At 49.0% G+C, this 19,021-nt stretch overlaps 1 protein-coding gene across 4 annotated transcripts in view; it reads right to left on the bottom strand.

Annotated features, from left to right (window-relative positions):
- Nucleotides 1-19,021, bottom strand: part of TRAPPC9 (trafficking protein particle complex subunit 9) — a 385,243-nt gene that overhangs the window by 305,593 nt on the left and 60,629 nt on the right. For all 4 annotated transcript variants that reach the window (XM_043879178.1, XM_043879180.1, XM_043879179.1 and 1 more), the window contains one exon: nucleotides 3,746-3,872. In XM_043879178.1, the coding sequence (XP_043735113.1) occupies nucleotides 3,746-3,872 (127 nt within the window). The remainder of the gene's footprint in view (nucleotides 1-3,745; nucleotides 3,873-19,021) is intronic.

Below are 19,021 nucleotides of genomic sequence, written 5' to 3'. Positions count from 1 at the left end.
TTGAATGAATAAACTCCCAAAAGCTGGATTTCCAACTCAGCTTCCAAATCTTTCAAAGCCGTATCCTCAAGGCTAAGCAGTTTATCACCAACAGCGGCAAATCCCAGCCCTTTGTGCACAAAGGCCCCGGCCGGGCTGTGCTGGGGAGAGGTGGCAAGTCCTCACGCTGGCCGAGATGCCACGACCGATGAGCGTCTCACGCCCACCGCCTCCAGCTGGGGGCAGACGCAGCTGCAACAGCCGCAGACCTGAGCGCAGTGAAGGAACCACCAGCGGAGCACCAGCAAGGAGCGCTTCACCCCTGGACCTCAGGACTCTCACTCGGAAAGATGACCGGTGCCTGCCAACGCTGTCCAGGAGGTCCCGTGGATGTGCCCCCCCCCGCCCGGCTCCGTGTTTCCTGGAGGAGGGGCAGCCTAGGGTAGGGTCCCAACCTCGTCCTCCCCTCACTCCTCCTAAGGGAGGCGGCAGATCTGGCAGGAGAACCAGCACGTGCGGCACTCAGGCCCTTCTCCTGGGGCCTGCCTGCTGAGCAAGAGCACGGATTATGTCTGGCTCTCTGAGCGACGGAATGGGGCCAGCCCCAGGGCTCTGCCAGAGGCCGGGGACAACTGGGCAGCCCTGGGACACTGGGCGCCAGCCCCACCGTCCACCTGGGACAGATGTTTCTTTCTGCTGATCCCAAACACGAGCAGAGAAAGGGCAGTGGTCTGAAGCAGAGACCTTCAAACCTTCACTCTGAAAACTGAGCTGACATGCATGGCAGCTCACTCCAGGATTCCTGCCTGGGACATTCCACAGACAGAGGAGCCTGCGGGCTACAGTCCACGGGGTTTCTAAAGAGCTGGGCACGACTGAACAACCTAACAACAAAACGAAGCACCTGTGACAGCACCTGGCACATGGCAGGTGCACAAAAGCCCTTCCCTTCCCTCCCTAAAACAGCACTCGCTCATAGGCACAGAGAGCCAAGTCCCTGCGCAAAGATCGCAACACCGCGGGCAGAGGCAAAGAAACCAAGTGCTGGGCCCAGTGATGCTGCGAGCGGCCTGCTGAACTCTGGACCAGCAGCAGCGACTCAAGCCTCTGTGCTCGCTCAGCAGTAAAACGACACCATTTCCTCGCGACACAAATAGCTTTCTACTCTGCCACTGTCTCCACCTAAAAACGAGATGTCACCTGTCATCCTAGGCATCGTCTACTCAAGCACAGACACCTCAGATCACATAAAAGGCTTTTAAGAACTGCAGAGGGATTCTGAGGGCATGGTCAGACAGAAAAGAAACCCAACAAGCCAGCCACGGCATTCATTCATAACTCAAAGTCCAGCATCAAATAACTGCCCATAAAATGTGCCCAGAAAAAGTCACTCAAGGTACCTGACCTAAAGGAAGCGTAACTCATTCAGCATAAATTGCTGTGAAACTAATAACGTTGTATTTGGTCTATGGAGCTGCCAAGAGTAAAGCAGAATTCCAGGGATGACGTTTCCAGAACAAGAATTATTTTTAGGGATTCCATTTGGCAATTTAAAAGCTGGTATCTCAGGATACTGTGGCTAATAAGGATGATGCAAAGCAGAGGTGGGACACTCATTAGGAAAGTGACAGAAAATATGTTGGTAAGAAAGCATGGGACAAATCCGCCTACCTTTTCTCTCGGTTGTCAATTCCTCAACCTTATTTACAGGGGAGACATACCTGAGAACCTCCTGGCTGTCTCTGCACATATGGGCAACAGTCAAAGCTGCCCAAGTGGGCCAGTGGGGCCCACGGGGCTGGGGCAGAGCTCCCCGTGGGGAGGGAGGGCAACATGGTAGCCACGGCAACCAGTAGGGGAACTGACCAAATGAGCAACCAGACTGAGGTGAATGGGAGACAGGGTTCCCCCGTCTGAGAAGGACTTACAGATACTAGAAGGACCCCTAAGGTGCTGGGTGGAATTGGAGGTATAGGTATCAGTATGGACTCAGTTTCCAGTACCTAGAAACAGATGCAGAAACAACCACCGGCATGAACATGCAGTGAATAATGTGTGTCTATAAATAGATGTTGCCTAGCTCTGTCCACCGCGAGCAGCAGCAACCCGACAGTGAGGCGTGCACACAACACCCAGATCTTAACTTCAACTCCATCAAAAGGAAGCAGGGCTCTTGCAGCAAACGGCCAGTGCGGGACTGGGAGCAGGGACTCGGATCTGAGTCCATGACCCAGCCGAAGTGCCGGAGAGCACGGGCGTCTGTGGAGGCTCCCAGGAGAAGGAAGCTTTATCTTCTTCCACGGGCATCACCTTCTCTTCTCCCAGACAGTGCAGGACGGGGAGCTGCAGCTGCCAGCCTGATGCTACCCAGAGCCTGAGACTAAAGCCTGGCTGCTGAGGGCAGAGCTGAGAGGGGAGAGAGGCAGGTGCTGGTGAGACTGTCTGACGCCTGGCTCCAGCCCTGCCTGAATCCCTCTCCTGGATTCTGTAGGTATATGTGCCATAAACCCCCTTGTGCCTAAGACAATCTGGGTCAGATGTTCTGAGGACTGCTTACAAAGAATTCTGATGGCTGGATCTGTTCATTTGCTCAGCACGCACGGGCACCTAAGGGTTGCAAAAACAAAGGGCTCTCCAGGGAGCTCTCAGACAGAACAAAGATGTATAATCACATTTCGTAAATGAAATGGAAGAAAGACATGGAAGATGCTCCTGGCTGGCTAACCCAGCACCACTCTGTCCCCTTCTCCCTTCCCCACACATTACAGAGCTTGGGAGAGTTAAGCCCTATTTCCTCGACCTCTCTTACAACCAGCAGTGGCCAGGAGATGCACTCCTGGTCAAGGAGACTGGGGCAGAAGTCCACTGTGAATCTGTCAAGATCGTTTTTGCTGTGCTAATAAACAAAAGATAGGTGCCCTGGCCCTGGCCCTTCTTCCTTTATCCCTATCCTGGATGTAGATGTGTCATCTGGAGCTGCAGCAGCCGTTTGGTCATCATGAGGTAAAGATAGCATTACAGAGAAGCCACCTGTTTCCAACTTCTTAATAAATAAAAAAAGATAACCTCTTATTTGCTATCCACTGCTAGGTTTTCTGCTCTTTGCCACTGAAATAATTGGTAACTATCCAGAAGGTATAATTATTTCTATCTGAGGGGCTCAGGGAAAAGGTTTTACAGAAGAGATAATCCTTAAACTAAATCTTGGAAGATGACTGAATGCCGCCTTGCTTGAGCAGGAGGCAGAGCTGAGCAAAGGAATGAAACCTGCCACACAATCAGCCTGCTCAGTGTTTCCATGAGGGTGTGGGGCTGGGGGTCTGCGGGAATAAGGACGGGCTCGCAGCCAGTCTGGAGACAGAGCAGCCACGGACAGTCCCGTGAGCCCCGCAAAGCAAGGGAGTGGAGGCGCCCCGGGCCTGTGTGCAGGGCTGCACAGCCCCCAGACACGGGTAAGCGCCACGAGGCCCAGTTCGTCTCCATCATGCAGAGAGGCCACAGCCTGGCTGCAGAACCAGGCAGGCACAGGCTGGAGTGGCTCTGCCGATGGAAAGGCACGTGGCGATGGCCATTCCGTGATGGCCCTGGTCTGACTCCCTCATCTACGAAACACGCTTCACAGGCGGCAGCTGAGACTTCATGAGACGACGGACCAAATACATAGGCAACCGCAAACGGGAACCCTTCCACAGACCTACATCCCTGATCAGAACAAAGCCGGCGCAGGAGCGAGTCTGCCCCCCGCGCTCCGGCCAGCATGCCCCACCTGACGATGGGCAGCTTGGTGAAGGGCACCGGCGGCAGCGCGAGCCCGTCTGGGAGGGTGAGGAGCTCCATGGTCCCGGGACACTTGGAGGTGTAGTTCTCCAGGCTCTGTGTCACATCCTTTTTTTCTGATGAGAAAACAAAAATAAAGGTTAATTAAACCAAAGAAAAAGGAGGGGAGGGTGATTTTTTTTTTGCTCTATTTTTTTGAGCAAAAATAAAATTCTTAACCCAATACTTGACAGTCCAATGAGTCCAATCTTCTGACAGAAATAAAGGGGCAGCGACCACAAGAGACAAAAGGAAGACAGAAGCTCTGTTCAGTTTGTTTAAATCACCGGTGGCTGCTCCACATAAGGGTCTGTGGATAAAAAGGAAATTAAGCTACCATCTCCTAGGAGATTTCATTTTCCAAGAGAATAAAACCTTATCAAATTTCAAGAAAGTCGATGGGCAGGCAGGACTAGAGAATTGGTACGTTTTATTACTTAACAAATATTTTTCCAGCAATTACTAGGTACCAAGCAAAACGCCAGGGCCTGTCCCCAAGGAGTGCACAGTCCATCTGTATAACAGATATTTAAGCAAATAATTACAAATCAATATTTTTATTTAAAAGTAAAGCTTTGTGAGATGAGGCTGCTTTTCTCCACCTCACCCCCATGGCCTCTCACTAGGAGGAGGAGGGGAGGATGCAGGTAATAGCGAAAGTTTGCTCATCACCCACAAGTGGCTCTAGACACAAGCTCACAGACTCTGTGACTCCCCGGAGCTCAAGAGTGTTTCCTGATGGAAAACCCGTGGTAATTCGGGAAGGCAGGCATCGCTGTGCCCGTTTTGCAAATGAGAAAACTGAGCCCAAATGAAGTGAAAGGACATGTCAAAAATCCCAAGTTTGGGGCTTCCCTGGTGGCTCAGTGGTAAAGAGTCTGCCTGCCAATTCAGGGGACACGGATTTGATTTCTGTATTGGGAAGATCCCACATGCCTCAGAGTAGCTGAGCCTGGGCACCGCCACTCCTGAGCCCACGAGCCCTAGAGCCCTGCTCTGCAGCAAGAGAAGCCTCCGCAAAGAGAAGCCCCCACTCACCACAACTAGAGGAAAGCTTGCGCAGCAACAAAGACTCAGAGGAACCAAAAATAAAGAAATACATAAATAAAATTACATTTTAAAAAAAAATCCCATGTTTGCCCCTCAGCCCGTGGCATCCTCACTCCCACACTGTTTAGAAGAGAGAAGGCGTCAGGAATCAGAGGTCCACGCCCGGCCTGCTTCCTGTCCCGACTGGCAGGGAGGGTGGAGGACTCAGGGGGAACAGGGGAGCACAGCGCCAGGGTGAGGCTTCGGGCCGGGCAGTGAGGCCGGGTTCCAGGACATGGTCTGCTTCCTCCCCATCTGTGGGGTGACCACCTGAGTGGGAGCCCTGTCCTTCCATCTACAGAATGGCTAAGAGGGAAGTGAGGTAACGGATTAAAAACAGGCTGGTGGACGCAAGGACGTTTGCGGAGGAACGGTGAGACTGTCACCGCCGTCACGGGGCCTGCAGGCCCGGGAGGCTGGCATAGCACGCAGGGCCACACAGGGAGGCCACGGGCTCCCTGACCGGAGACTGTACAGAATAATGCCAGACGGGGGCGGCCCAGTTCTCAGGCATGTGTATTAGTGGGTTAAGGGGCTTTCTGTGTCTAAGCATCATCCCTTAGGGAGCAGGAAGGCAGGAAAGCAACCAGAATCAGCCTGGATATAATACAGTAATGCCAATCTGCAGCACAAACAAAATTCTTTAATCAAATCATCTTCAACTTAGAGGCGGTAAATCTCCCAAGACAGCATATTGAAAAGCAGAGACATCACTTTACCGACAAAAGTCCAAATAGTCAAAGCTATGGTTTTTCCAGTAGTCATGTACGTATGTCAGAATTGGACCATAAAGAAGGCTGAGCACCAAAGAATTGATGCTTTTGAACAGTGGTGTTGCAGAAGACTCTTGAGAGTCCCTTGAACTGCAAGGAGGTCCAACCAGTCAATCCTAAAGGAAATCAGTCCTGAATATTCACTAGAGGGACTGATGCGGAAGTTCCAGCACTTTGGCCACTTGATGCGAAAAGCCAACTCACTGGAAAAGACCTTGATGCTGGGAAAAACTGAAGGCAGGAGGAGAAGGGGACAACAGGATGAGACAGTTGGATGGCATCGCCAACTCAATGGACATGAGTCTGAGCAAACTCTGGGAGGGACTGAAGGATAGGGATGGCATGCTGCAGTCCACGGGGTCTCAAAGAGTCGGACACGACTTGGCAACTGAACAACAACAAAATCTCCCAAAGGGCTCCCACTGAGAGCACTTTAGTGAGCTAACTTGCCTCACGTTGGGCAGAGCACTCATACATAGGCTGGGCACCTGATTAGGAGGAGCTATGCTCTCCCAGTAAGCCCTGCTGAAATGAAGACAGGTATGAACCTGTGAGTGATGCTCAATGCCTCCTACAAAGTTACCCAAGGAGGAATGGTACCCAGCTGTCCTGCTGGCTGGCTGCAGTAAACAGGACGGACACAGTGGGGACGTGGACAGCTGTGGGCCTCACTGCAGGGTCTCCGTCTGGCAACTTCCCCAGTCTGGGCCTTAGCCTCTCCTTTTGGGCACTTCTCCCGGCCAGGATTTCCCACGTGGGATATCAGGCTGGCTGTGAAAGCCAGGTAAAGGGTGAACACATGTTCACTTATTTCCCTCAGTCTCAACAGACCCCTGCTCTCCAGCCGAGCCCATGACTCCAGCCACATGCACTTGCCTTCTCCTCCATCAGGGGAAACCCTATTGCTCTCTAGAGATGACAGACGGGCAGCTACCTGCCTCTGGAGCAGAGCAGGGGCTCCAGAGACACAACCAACTCATGAGCTACTTTTCAGCTAACTCTCCCAGGAGTGATCAGCACGGGTAAGGCAACACGGCTGCAGCAAGGAGAACAGGGCTGGCTTCCAGGAAAACGGACTGTCACATAACTTCACGTGTGTCTGCAATGTGGGGCCTCCTCCGGGACACAGGGTTCCTCAGAGACACAAGACATCTGCTGAAGAAACTTCACGACTGACAACAGAGGATGAACACACGTTTGCTGGGCAGAAAAGGAGGCTTCATGTCCAGGGGAAGAAATGTAGAAACCCTCAGAGATGGAAAATCACAGAGCACGCTCAGATCTGCTGCAGGCAGCCTGCACGTCCACGGCACGGTCCACGGGGCCAGCGCTGCTCTTAGCACAAAGCGCTGGGAAACACCTGCATCATTAGGACGATTCCATACACTGAGCACATGCTTTGGGCCAGATCCTATACTAGGCCCCTCGGAGGCGAGGCCCCGGGGAATACAGCAGAACTCCAAAGCCTCTCCATCCAAAAAAGGCATGCGACACCCTACCACAAAGTTCCTGCTCTGGAGAGAGGGTCTGGGCATTATCATCTCCTTTTGAAAGGTAATTAAAATGAACTCAGGGACAATCTAGGAAATTTGATTGTGGATTGGTGTTAAATGCTATAAAAAATAATGATTAATATTGAGGTATAACATTAACATTGTGATTCTATTAGAAAATGTCCAGTTTTTTTTTACCAATGCATACTAAAGCGTGAAGGTGTGAAATGGAATGATGCCTCTGGGGTTTGTCTTTAAAATAATTCAACAAATAGGAAAAGTCAGAGATGAAGAAAGTGAAAGTCGCTCAGTCGTGTCTGACTCTTTGCGACCCCATGGACCCTATATAGAGTCCATGGAATTCTCCAGGCCAGAATACTGGAGTTGGTAGCCATTCCTTCTCCAGGGGATCTTTCCAACCCAGGGATCAAACACAGGTCTCCTGCATTGTGAGCAGATTCTTTACCAGCTGAGCCACCAGGGAAGCCCAGAGATGAAGTAAATATATAAAAATCTTGATACTTTAGAATCTGGGTGACTGTTACATGGGAATTCATTTTATTGTTCTTTACACCACTATGTTGAAATTATTTCACAGCAAAAATATTTAATGAGCTTGATGCAGTGAAATGATTTGCTCCAGGTCATACAGACAGGAAGAGATCTGAGATTCAATCCAAGTTGGCTGAGTCTTCCTGTCCCCACCGATCAGACCTGATGATGGAGACCCAGCATTACCGAAACAGACACAGAAAGTCAAGGCCACGGAGGTTGCCCACCTCCATTTCCCTGGCCAAGCTGGGGGGAAGCCTGGGACCAACCCGAACGTCCTAACCACACGACAGGGCCACTGGGACATGACGAGTCCTTAATGAATGTCACTAAAAATCAACCATCTTAGCCTACCCTGGCTGCCGTGACAAAGCACCATCGATCCTAACTTGAACAGTAAACATTTACTTCTCACAGTTCTGGACACTGGGAGGCCCAAGATCAAGATGCCCGCAGATCCAGCTCCTGGTTTGCAGACGTCCACTTCTCATCGCGGCCTCACCTGGCCTTTCCTCAGGTTCGTGGGCACAGAGGGAGGAAGGGGCCCCCCCCGACCTAATCTAAACCGGTCACCTCCCAAAGACTGCCCCCGCCAAACACCACCACCGTGGGAGTCGGGAGTTCGACGCGTGAATCTGGAGCGGACACAAGCACACAGTGACATCAGCGGGTCTTGCTCGGTTCCAACCAGAACATCCAACAATTATTTCAGGCAAACTGTAGCACCTAATACGCTTGAGAGTTTTTTCCATCTGAGAAACTGAAGAAATCAGGCAAACAGAACATTTTTAATAAAAGCCTAGTTATCACCTAACCAGACTGTTCTTTACAGGAGTAGAAAATACTGTCATCAGGACTTCTGGCCACAGGCCACTTGCCATTCCAGGACTCGACAATGACATGAAAACCAGCACATCGTGACTTCACGGTTTGACTGTTCTGGTCTCTCCTAAGTAATCATCTGAGACAACGATGTGTGCATTAGCTCAGTTACGATACTATAAACAGGTAGAGAAGAGAAAGAAGTATTGGACTGGCCACAAAGTTCCTTCTGGCTTTTCCATAATACGGAAAATCGATAAGATGTTATGAAAAACTTTTTGGCCAAGCCAATGTAGCTTTTCCTCCAAACCTGAATTAAGAAAACTGATGAAGGAAGGTGGGGGAGAGGGAAGAATACAGAGGAAAAGCACAGATGTGGCCTGAAACAGTCAGAAATGACACTTTCAGGATCGATTCCAGAGCCTCCACGTGGCGTCAGCTCTGTCGTCTTTGCTGTGCTGACTCGGAAGCAGCCACAGACACAGAGGTGGCCTGACAGCTTTCTAAGCAGCAACGATCACCAAGCGCTTCACCCGCCCCCGTGGCCAGGGGATCACCTCCCCCCCCCCCCCCACTCGGACACCCACAGAAAGTCGGACCTAACAGGCTAACGTCTCAGCTTCTCTCCATTCGATCAGAAAACATCCTTAACGATGACTCTGTGCATTACTTGCCTCCTCTTTGGGTCATAAAGAGTAACGTGATGGAGTGATGCCGAAGACCACTGTAGGACCCTCGTGCACTGCTGGTGGGATGTAAAGTGGAGCAGCCCCTGCAGAAAACAGAGTGGGGGCCCCTCAAATAGCTAAGCGTTGAGTTACCGTGGGATCCAGCAGTTCCGCTTCTGGGATCCACCCAAAAGAAGGGACTCAGACGGACACCTGTACACGTGTTCACAGCAGCACTGTTCACAAGTGCCCATCAAAGGGTGAATAAACAAAATGTGCCACATATATAAAATGGAATGTGACTCAGCCTTATGAAAGAGGAACATTCCGATTGTGCTCCAACAAAGATGCACCTTAAGGACAGTACGATAAGGGAAATGCGCCAGTCACAAAAAGAAAAATACACTCTGATTCTACCTACAGAAGGTACCTAGAACAGTCAAATCCACAGACAGACAGCAGAGCAGAGGCAACCAGGAGCTGGTAGCAGGGACCGGAAATATTGTTTAGTGGGTCCAGGGCTACTGTTTGATAAAAAGAAAAGTTCCAGAAGTAGAGAGTGGTGATGACTGCACAACATGATGAATGCCCTCGATGCCAATGAATCGTGCACTCAGGGACTTCCCTGGTGGTCTACCAGCTAAGATTCCATGCTCCCGATGCAGGGGGCACAGGCTCATTCCCTGGCCGGGAACTAGATCCCACAGGCCACAACTGAGGATCCTGCATGCCACAATGAAGACCCGGTGCAGCCAAATCAATAAATAAACAAAAATAAATATTAGACAAAGACAGAATGGCAAACCTTATGTTTATCTTACCATAATTTTTAAAAATCAATGAAAAAATAGTAACATTGTGTGCTGGGCACAGTTAAAGGTCCTGGAGATAGAGATGTTTAGACACGACCAAGGATGCCACAATCTAATTAATCTATTCATTATTTGTGACTTAGAGTAGAAGGGATTTGATGTCGGAGAGGACATAGGAGCTGCAGAAGATGTGGGATTCAAGCCTGGGACCAAGAGGAAGGTCTGCAGAGTCCAGTGGAGGTCAGGGTCAGGGGTCATCTGATCCGAAGAAAGACGGCCCGCCCAGATGGCCTCAGTACGTGACATTACAGAGAACACACGGGTATCATGAAACGTGATATCCAGCCAGTGAAGCGTCTTAAAAGCAAGAAAAATGAACTTGGCTTTCCCTCACTCACAGACACATCCAGGCAGCACATGATCCAACTACAAAGGCTGCGAGAGTCACGTGTCGCCGCTGCAAAGATGAATGAGCCGCCAAACCAGCAGGTACAGAGTGAGTCCTGTCATGTGCCGAGAAAACAAGCCTCTCCGTGACGTGGACTGACCGACTCAGATCAACCTGCACTGAGCCGCATTAACTGCTTCCCATCGGCGCTACTTTCTACTTTCTGTTCACTTAATTTATGTGGTAACGGGTCGGAGGCCCTGAGAAGCAATCATTCAAGTACACCAGAGACTAAATATTTTCCCTTGTTGTTCTCAAGTTTGTAAACATGTTCTACCAAAACGAAAGGCAATGATGCAAAGCCATCAACTTGTTACATAACCAGCTATTTAAAACACTACCTAGAAAATGTGTAAATATCTCTAGAGATCTCAATATAACTCCCAGAAGGGAAGATGATCTTAAGAATCGAGACTTAATAAATGATTAGCAAGAAACTGCACATCCAATTATGAGGTAATGGTTAGATAAGCTATGGTGCAGAAACATAATGCAAATGTATGCAATCATTAAAAACAGCATTTATAAAGAATCTGCAGTATGAAAAATGTTTTATGATATACAGAAAATCAGGATTCAAAATAATATTTTTGAAATAAATGTAATTTCAAAGATCAATCCAAATTTTTAAAAAAATGGAAAACAATACAAAAGAAATAAGTAAAATATTAATGGTGTGTGTATTTGCCCATGTAGGGTTATATACAATTTTTCCTTTCTGTTTATATCTTTCAAGACTTCTAAAAGAAGCATTTACTATTTGTATAGTAAAAGTTATTCTGGGCCTTCCCTGGCAGTCCAGTGGTTAAGACTCTGTGCTCCCAATGCAGGGAGCATGGGTTCGATTCCTGATAGGGGAACTAAAATCTCTCCTGACGCACAGCGTGGCCAAAAAAATTCCAAAACTACTTACAATTGAGTTTTCAGAAAGCTTTGTGAAGGAAAATCAGCACCCATTCATCGACATTCCCTAGCAGTGAAGAACACAGCGCCCTAAAATGTCAGTGGAGGCAGCCGTGTTGAGGGTCCCCGCCCTGCCAGAGGCGGTTTCTGTAAGGACATCGACAGCCCTTCCCAGCCCCGCTGCCGCCTTCAGAAATGCTGAGAAACCCCAGCAGTGCAGCGAGTGACGCTGAGTGAGGGCTCCCTACCCACCAGGCACTGTGCCAAGCAGCGTGCAGGTGTCATCTCATTAAGCCATCCCAGCACCTTAGGGAAGAGACGTCACTGCTCCCCCGGCTTCACAGATGAGCAAACTGAAGCTGAGAAAGGTCTTAATCTGGGTCAGAGTGCCTTCTACTTCCCCCACAGGCTTTCACTTGTCATCAGCTACCATCAGATGCTCAGCCATCTCCCTTTCTTCTAAAACTACTTCATATTTCATTCAACGTTCCTTTAACAAAGACCAACTCTCTGCCCTATGAAAGGAAAAGCCCTCCCTTAAAAGGGTTCAGCTGGATCCCCTCACTTTCAAGGACCACGAGATCACCTAACTCCTCAGCCTCCTCCAACACCTAGCGGGGTCTCAGTGAATACATGCAAGGAAATAATTTGGGAAAGGTAATGTTAAATTAATTCAGTTCCACATTTATCGACTATCTCCTTGGTAAAAAACACTGTCCAAAATGATGAAAGGTGAGTAAGCAAGACATGGTCTGATCCCCAAGGAGCCAGTAATCTAGTGAGGGAACCAAGTGATGAAATTAATCTCAGGACATAATGAAACGGTATTTAATTGAAAATAAGGTAAAGTAATGAAGAGGGGAAGAGGAAGGAATTATTACTCTCTTAATAACATTGGAAACAGGAAAAGTACAAGGACCGAGCAAGCTAGCATAAAAGAGCATGAAAAAAAATTGATTTTAAAGGTTCAAAATATATGAAACACAGATAACGTAGATGAAGAAAGTATGAAATTAGGCTGAAAAGATGGCTTGAGTCAAATCCTGAGCATCCTTGAGATGGAGCTGGGCCTTTACTAGACAGAGGATGGCCAGTCACTGCAGCTTCTTAAGGAAGAGAAGGACGTGATTTAGTTTGCGTTTCAGGGAGATAATTCTGGTCTCACTACAAAGAGTGGATCAAAGGAGCAGAGCAAGGAACAGGACACAATGTTAGCAGCTGGCTGCACCAATCCAAGAAACAGGTGTTGAAAGTCTAGCTTTTATATAGAGCTTGGATAAACAACATTAGGTCCTAATATAAAGGACAGAAAACTATAATCAATATCCTATGATAACTCATGATGGAAAAGAATATTTTTTTAAAATGTTGTGTATGTATAACTGAGTCACTTTGCTATACAGCAGAAATTAGCACAACATTGTAAATCAATGATATTTCAATTCTTAAAAAACTGATTTAAAGTACAGGCCAAACAATAAGAGATGTAAAAGAAAGAAACAAATGAGCATTAGAAATTTAAAAACCAGAAGTCTGAACCAGGGAAGTGATGGTGGAAGGGGGAAGAAGAGTCCCATGGGAGAAAACTTCAAGTATTTAAAACATAAGGAATGCATCCAGGCAACACACAGGACAGAGGAGAACGGGAACAACATGAGAAGGACTCCAACAAGCTTCAAGCCTCCTAGAGGAAGAAAACAGCAACGCCCTCAGGGGAGAGAACTGATGCAACGGAGGCTCCCACGCCACTCGAAGGACCCACCAGCCTTCACCTGGAAACCGAAGCTCAGAGATCAGGAGCAGATGCGTGACTGTGTGAAACCAGGAACGAGATGTTAGTTTGAAAACAAGTACCCCAACAGCTTAACTTTCAAAGCCTCACCACAAATCTTCACAGACCCTTTCAAATGTACGCCTTCATTGATCCACCTTGTCATTTCTAGCTTTTAAAAACCTTGTTTCTCGTAACTCAAATAATCACTTTGGGGGAACACTAACTTCACAGTGTTTTTAAGCCAAAAGTTTCTTTTCCAGCTGCTCTAGTTTCTTACCCAAGGAAGTGTGTGAAACAAATGCATTTCTGTACCACAGCACTGAAACTAAAAAAAGAAAAAAACCTTTTTGATTTTATGACATATGATCACAAGTACAACATAACAAAAGACTTCGTTCTGCAGACACTCCTAACGTGTCCGATGCACCACAGTGCAGGAGGCCCCCAGTCCCGGGTGCCGTGGGCCACCCACGGTCTGCTCTGCAGCGGAGCTGATGGCAGAGCCAGGAACGGGGAAACGAGGGAAACGAGGGAATGGGAACACTCCACTAGAAGTGTCTGCAAAACGCCTAACTTCTCTGCTTTCCTGCTCTCCCTCAGCCCCAGGACACAGCGAAGTGGGCCTGAGGGTCCGTCCCATCAAGATGAAGCCCCCAGGACAGGCTTTTCCCAGGCCAAGGCCCAACCCACACTGACACTGGCAATGGCCAACTTCTCATGCATTTTCTTAGGGCTGAGCTGCAAAGCAACGAGCTGGCGATAAAATGAAGGAGAAACTGAATATGTTGAGTCTGACATTTCCTATCTTATCCCATCCTTCTCTTTCAAGCAAATGACAACTGCTTCTGAGCTCCGAGATGGCCTTGGTGTAGAGACAAACCAGAAGTGTGGTCTCTGACACCCACCCCATGCAGGCTCTGGTGGGTTGCCTCCAACAAGGTCACCAGTCACCCAGCACACTCAGGCAACGGCGACAGCTGAGGCCAGCGGACAAGAGCGTGGACTCCAGAGCCCACAGCCAGGGTCCAAACCCCAGTTTCTGCAAATACCACACAGCAAGCAGCCCTCAGGCATTTTAGCCCACTTCCTCCCATCCGGGTACGAACCAGATCTGACCCTGTGAGCTTCCGAGGTGAGGGCAGATGGGGCACCTTCAGGGAGGCGCGGCCGTAGATGAGCTCACCTCCTCTGTGTCCGTTTCCTCACTGTAAGATGAGCCCAAGCCCAGCAGCTATCCCTCTGGGGCAACTGTGAGGATTAGAGCAACTCCTCCCCGTAAGAGCACAGAATGCGGAAGGCGCATGCGACGGCCGCACACTCTCAGGACCAAGAAACCTGTGTTAGGGCAACTTTCGAAGGTGCTGAAATTGAGCAAAGATAGAACAGGCAGACACTCTAAAAAAACACACACCGGCTCAGACAGTGAGAAAATGCAGCAACTGAGCTTTGGGGGAGCGGGACGGCAACACACGAGCACAGACTCACGAGGAGGTGAGGATGCCTCCACCTGGAAAGCAGGACTGAGAGCTCAGACTGCGGACCAGGCCCCCGGGCACGCGGGAACCCTCGGAGAGGGGGCGCGGATCGGGGCCTCCTCTGCCCCGCCGCCTGCTGCAGGCGTGCGCCCGCGTCCTCAGCGGTCCCAGAAGGAGCGCAGGGCGCTGCTGGTGACACTGTAACTTGTCTCACGGGTTGCTGAGTCACCAAGTCGTGCCTGACTCTTCGCGGCCCCATGGACTGCAGCATGCCAGGCTTCCCTGTCCATCACCATCTCCTGGAGTTTGCTCAGACTCATGTCCATCGAGTCGGTGATGCCATCCAACCGTCTCATCCTCTGTCATCCCCTTGTCCTCCTGCCCTCAATCTTTCCCAGCATCAGGGTCTTTTCCAATCAGTCAGCTTTTCGCATCAGGTTGCCAAATTCCAGAACATGTGAACAACGGGAGCCTGAGCTAAGCAATAACGAAGGAGTTGATATGACTGCCTTCCAGTAGCACAGGCACTCTGCTGGGTATGGAGTGTCTCAATCCATCCCTGAATGGTTCCCACCTTAGAGATGAACGAAGTCGGCCTGAGAGCAGGTGCAGAGCTGCTTCTGCCGCTCCCTCTGAGGCCACGCCCGTCCATCCGAGCTCCTCCCCACAAGCGAGAAAGCCCAGCCAGAGCCAAGCATCCCTCCCCAGAACGGCTTGTGGGATCTTAGCCCCCCGGCCAGGGATCAAACCTGGACCATGGCAGCAAAAGCATCGAGTCCTACCCAGTGGACCACCAGGGAATTCCCTCTGGACAGTCGTCTTACTTCCTCTGAATCCACCTACAGCAGGACAAAGACCACCCTCCTCCCCTCACCCACAGACCTATCCTTTCTCCACCTGGGGAGAGGCGTTATTCAGACTGACAGCAGAGCCTTGAGATTGAGGATCAAGAGGCCCCTGGACGTCTGTACCTTCCCAAGTGCCACTAATGTTATCCCCCTACATGCATGAAGCATGACCAACACGTAAGAGAGCTGTGGACACCGGGACACTAGGGAGGACACAGACTCGCTGGTGTGCAGGGTCACAGCCGGCCAGGCTCGGTCACCAGCTGGGAGCACACGTGGGCACCGTCCAACACTCCAGCCTCGGCACAGCATCAAACCCCCTGTGTAACACGGCCAAAGATAAAGGCTCCCCCATCCGTCTAACTGGGAAAATCCTGCAGAGAAATTCTCTCTTTATACCTTTAACAGGTTACTCCGCTGCTAAAACTGATAAGATCTACCCAAAGCTCTTTAAGCTGGAAAGAACCATACGGGGAGAAATACCAGCTTCTCAAGCAGGTGAAGTAAGGGACAAGGATAATGTTTATCGAGCTTCTACTACTGCAGGCAGGATGCCAAGTTGCTGCTACACATTATTTCCGATAATCCTCCAGCTAATCAGACATTATCTTCTTAATCTTACAATTGAAAGTAATGTAATGTAATTAGTTACATTACTTGGTAATGTAAGTAAACTGTCAAAGGTTACACTTAATCAGTAGAAGACATGGGAGGCAAGCCCAAGTCTGCATCAACCCAAGGACCCTGACCCAGATGTCCCTCTGCACTGTGCCCCTTGCTGACACAAGGCTGTGCTATCTCCGTTCTACACCCAGAGCGGTCCAGGCCAGGGACACCAGCATCTCATCCAAGACCGCTCCACTACCCCCATGAACGATACACATACAATCATCAAGACAGAAAACGGGACGGGTCCCCAGTTTAAGACCTGCATATGTTGAAACACTTCAGAAGTCAGAAACAAATCAACACAAGTGATAACAATTATGACATACTGAGCATATATTATGTTTCAGGCTTTTGTAAACATGTCTCCACTGCCTAAACCAACAGAGCAAGGCAGACGTGAGCCTCACCTTCCTAATGAGGACACGACACAGAGAAATCCCCTTTACCAGCAGGTACTGAGCCCCTGTGAGCCAGACTCTGTGCTAGGCTGGGGCCTGGGGGGCGGTAAAAAGTCTCCATTCCAGCTGTCCAGCCTTTACGCGTGGATTGCTATGGATAAACATCAGCTTTGGGAAGATCACTTTATGATCAGCGAGGAAGAGAGAAGAGAGAGAGCGACTTGAGAGGCAAAGAGATGCCGTAGAATGTATCGCCACATCCCAGATCAGGACAGCAGCCTGTCCCAGAGAGTGCACGCTGGTGCTTCATGCAGCAGAAGGGGGGAGGTGAGAGAGAAGCAGGCCTGCACTCCACTTCTGGAGAGCACGCACCATCCAGACCACCACACTCCACAGGACTAAAATGCTTCGGAAGGTACAGAAGCCCCTTCTCAACACCACTCCAGGATGTTCTATTTTGGTTCACCAGCAAATTTGGAAAACTCAGCAGTGGCCACAGGACCAGAAAAGGTCAGTTTTCATTCCAAACCCAAAGAAAGGCGATGCCAAAGAATGCTCAAACTACCGCACAATTGCACTCATCTCACACGCTAGAAAAGTAATGCTTAAAATTCTCCAAGCCAGGCTTCAGCAATATGTGAACCGTGAACTTCCAGATGTTCAAGCTGGTTTTAGAAAAGGCAGAGGAACCAGAGATCAAATTGCCAACATCCGCTGGATCATAGAAAAAGCAAGAGAGTTCCAGAAAAACATCTATTTCTGCTTTATTGACTATGCCAAAGCCTTTGACTGTGTGGATCACAATAAACTGTGGAAAATTCTGAAAGAGACAGGAATACCAGACAACCTGACCTGCCTCTTGAGAAATCTGTACGCAGGTCAGGAAGCAACAGTTAGAACTGGACACAGAACAACACACTGGTTCCAAATAGGAAAAGGAGTATGTCAAGGCTGTATATTGTCACCCTGCTTATTTAACTTATATGCAGAGTACATCATGAGAAACGCTGGGCTGGAGGAAGCACACGCTGGAATCAAGATTGCCAGGAGAAATGTCAATAATCTCAGATATGCAGAGGACACCACCCTTATGGCAGAAAGTGAGGAAGAACTAAAGAGCCTCTTGATGAAAGTGAAAGAGGAGAGTGAAAAAGTTGGCTTAAAGTGCAACATTCAGAAAATTAAGATCATGGCATCTGGTCCCATCACTTCATGGCAAATAGATGGGGAAACAGTGGAAATGGTAGCTGACTTCATTTTTCTGGGCTCCAAAATCACTGCAGATGGTGATTGCAGCCGTGAAATTAAACGACGCTTACTCCTTGGAAAGAAAGTTGTGACCAACCTAGACAGCATATTAAAAAGCAGAGACATTACTTTGCCAACAAAGGTCCGTCTAGTCAAGGCTATGGTTTTTCCAGCGGTCATGTATGGATGTGAGAGTTGCACTATACAGAAAGCTGAGCAAAGAAGAATTGATGTTTTTGAACTGTGGTGTTGGAGAAGACTCTTGAGAGTCCCTTGGACTGCAAGGAGATCCAACCAGTCCATCCTAAAGGAGATCAGTCCTGGGTGTTCATTGGAAGGACTGATGCTGAAGCTGAAACCCCAATACTTTGGCCACCTGATGTGAAGAGCTGACTCACTGGAAAAGACCCTGATGCTGGGAAAGATTGAAGGCAGGAGGAGAAGGGGACGACAGAGGATGAGATGGCTGGATGGCGTCACTGACTCGGTGGACAGGGGTTTAGGTGGACTCTGGGAGTTGGTGATGGACAGGGATGTCTGGCGTGCTGCAGTTCGTGGGGTTGCAAAGAGTCGGACACAACTGAGCGACTGAACTGAACTTTAACTTCACAAATTAGTATTTTTCCCATAACTAGTAAAAATGCACTAATATATCTGGGCTTTTGACATACTGATAGTTTTTCTTCACCTCATTATTTTACACATGTGGTTTTTTCCTACTGAGAATGCATTTTATTAGCAGGTACTTATTATGCTGCCCTCCACAGCATTTATCTCTTCAACACACAACTAAAACGAAGTCAGAAGCCTCTCTTCATCTCTTCTGGGTTTTTGTTCAACTCCTTCTGCCTATTTCTGAACAAACAAAAGGGACTGTATAAACTGCAACAGAAAAAATTACAGCCCTTTACTGAAGAGCTCCCACCAGGCCTTGGTGACATAACAGTTCATGCGCTCAGCCTCCATCTCCTCCACACAGGTGAAAAACATAGCATATTAACCCAAAACTCCCGAAGAAACCATATATACCACCTGGGGGGAACGCAAAAGAATGAACTGTCAGGAATGGAAAGCAGCAAGTTGAGGAATACCTGTCGCCGGAATAATACAAAAATTACAGCCTTTGTCTTTGGGTGGGGATTTGGCTATTTGGTTCAAATAAGGCTTAGTCCTTGTGGGAAATATATTTTGAAAGAAAATAACACTTGGAGAAGGACACGGCAGTCCACTCCAGTATTCTTGCCTGGGAAATCC

The sequence above is a fragment of the Cervus elaphus genome, chromosome 21 (genome assembly GCF_910594005.1).
Source record: "Cervus elaphus chromosome 21, mCerEla1.1, whole genome shotgun sequence".
Classification (NCBI taxonomy): domain Eukaryota; kingdom Metazoa; phylum Chordata; class Mammalia; order Artiodactyla; family Cervidae; genus Cervus; species Cervus elaphus.
The sequence above is the reverse complement of the archived record's forward strand: the minus strand, read 5'-3'. Positions and strand labels throughout refer to the sequence as shown.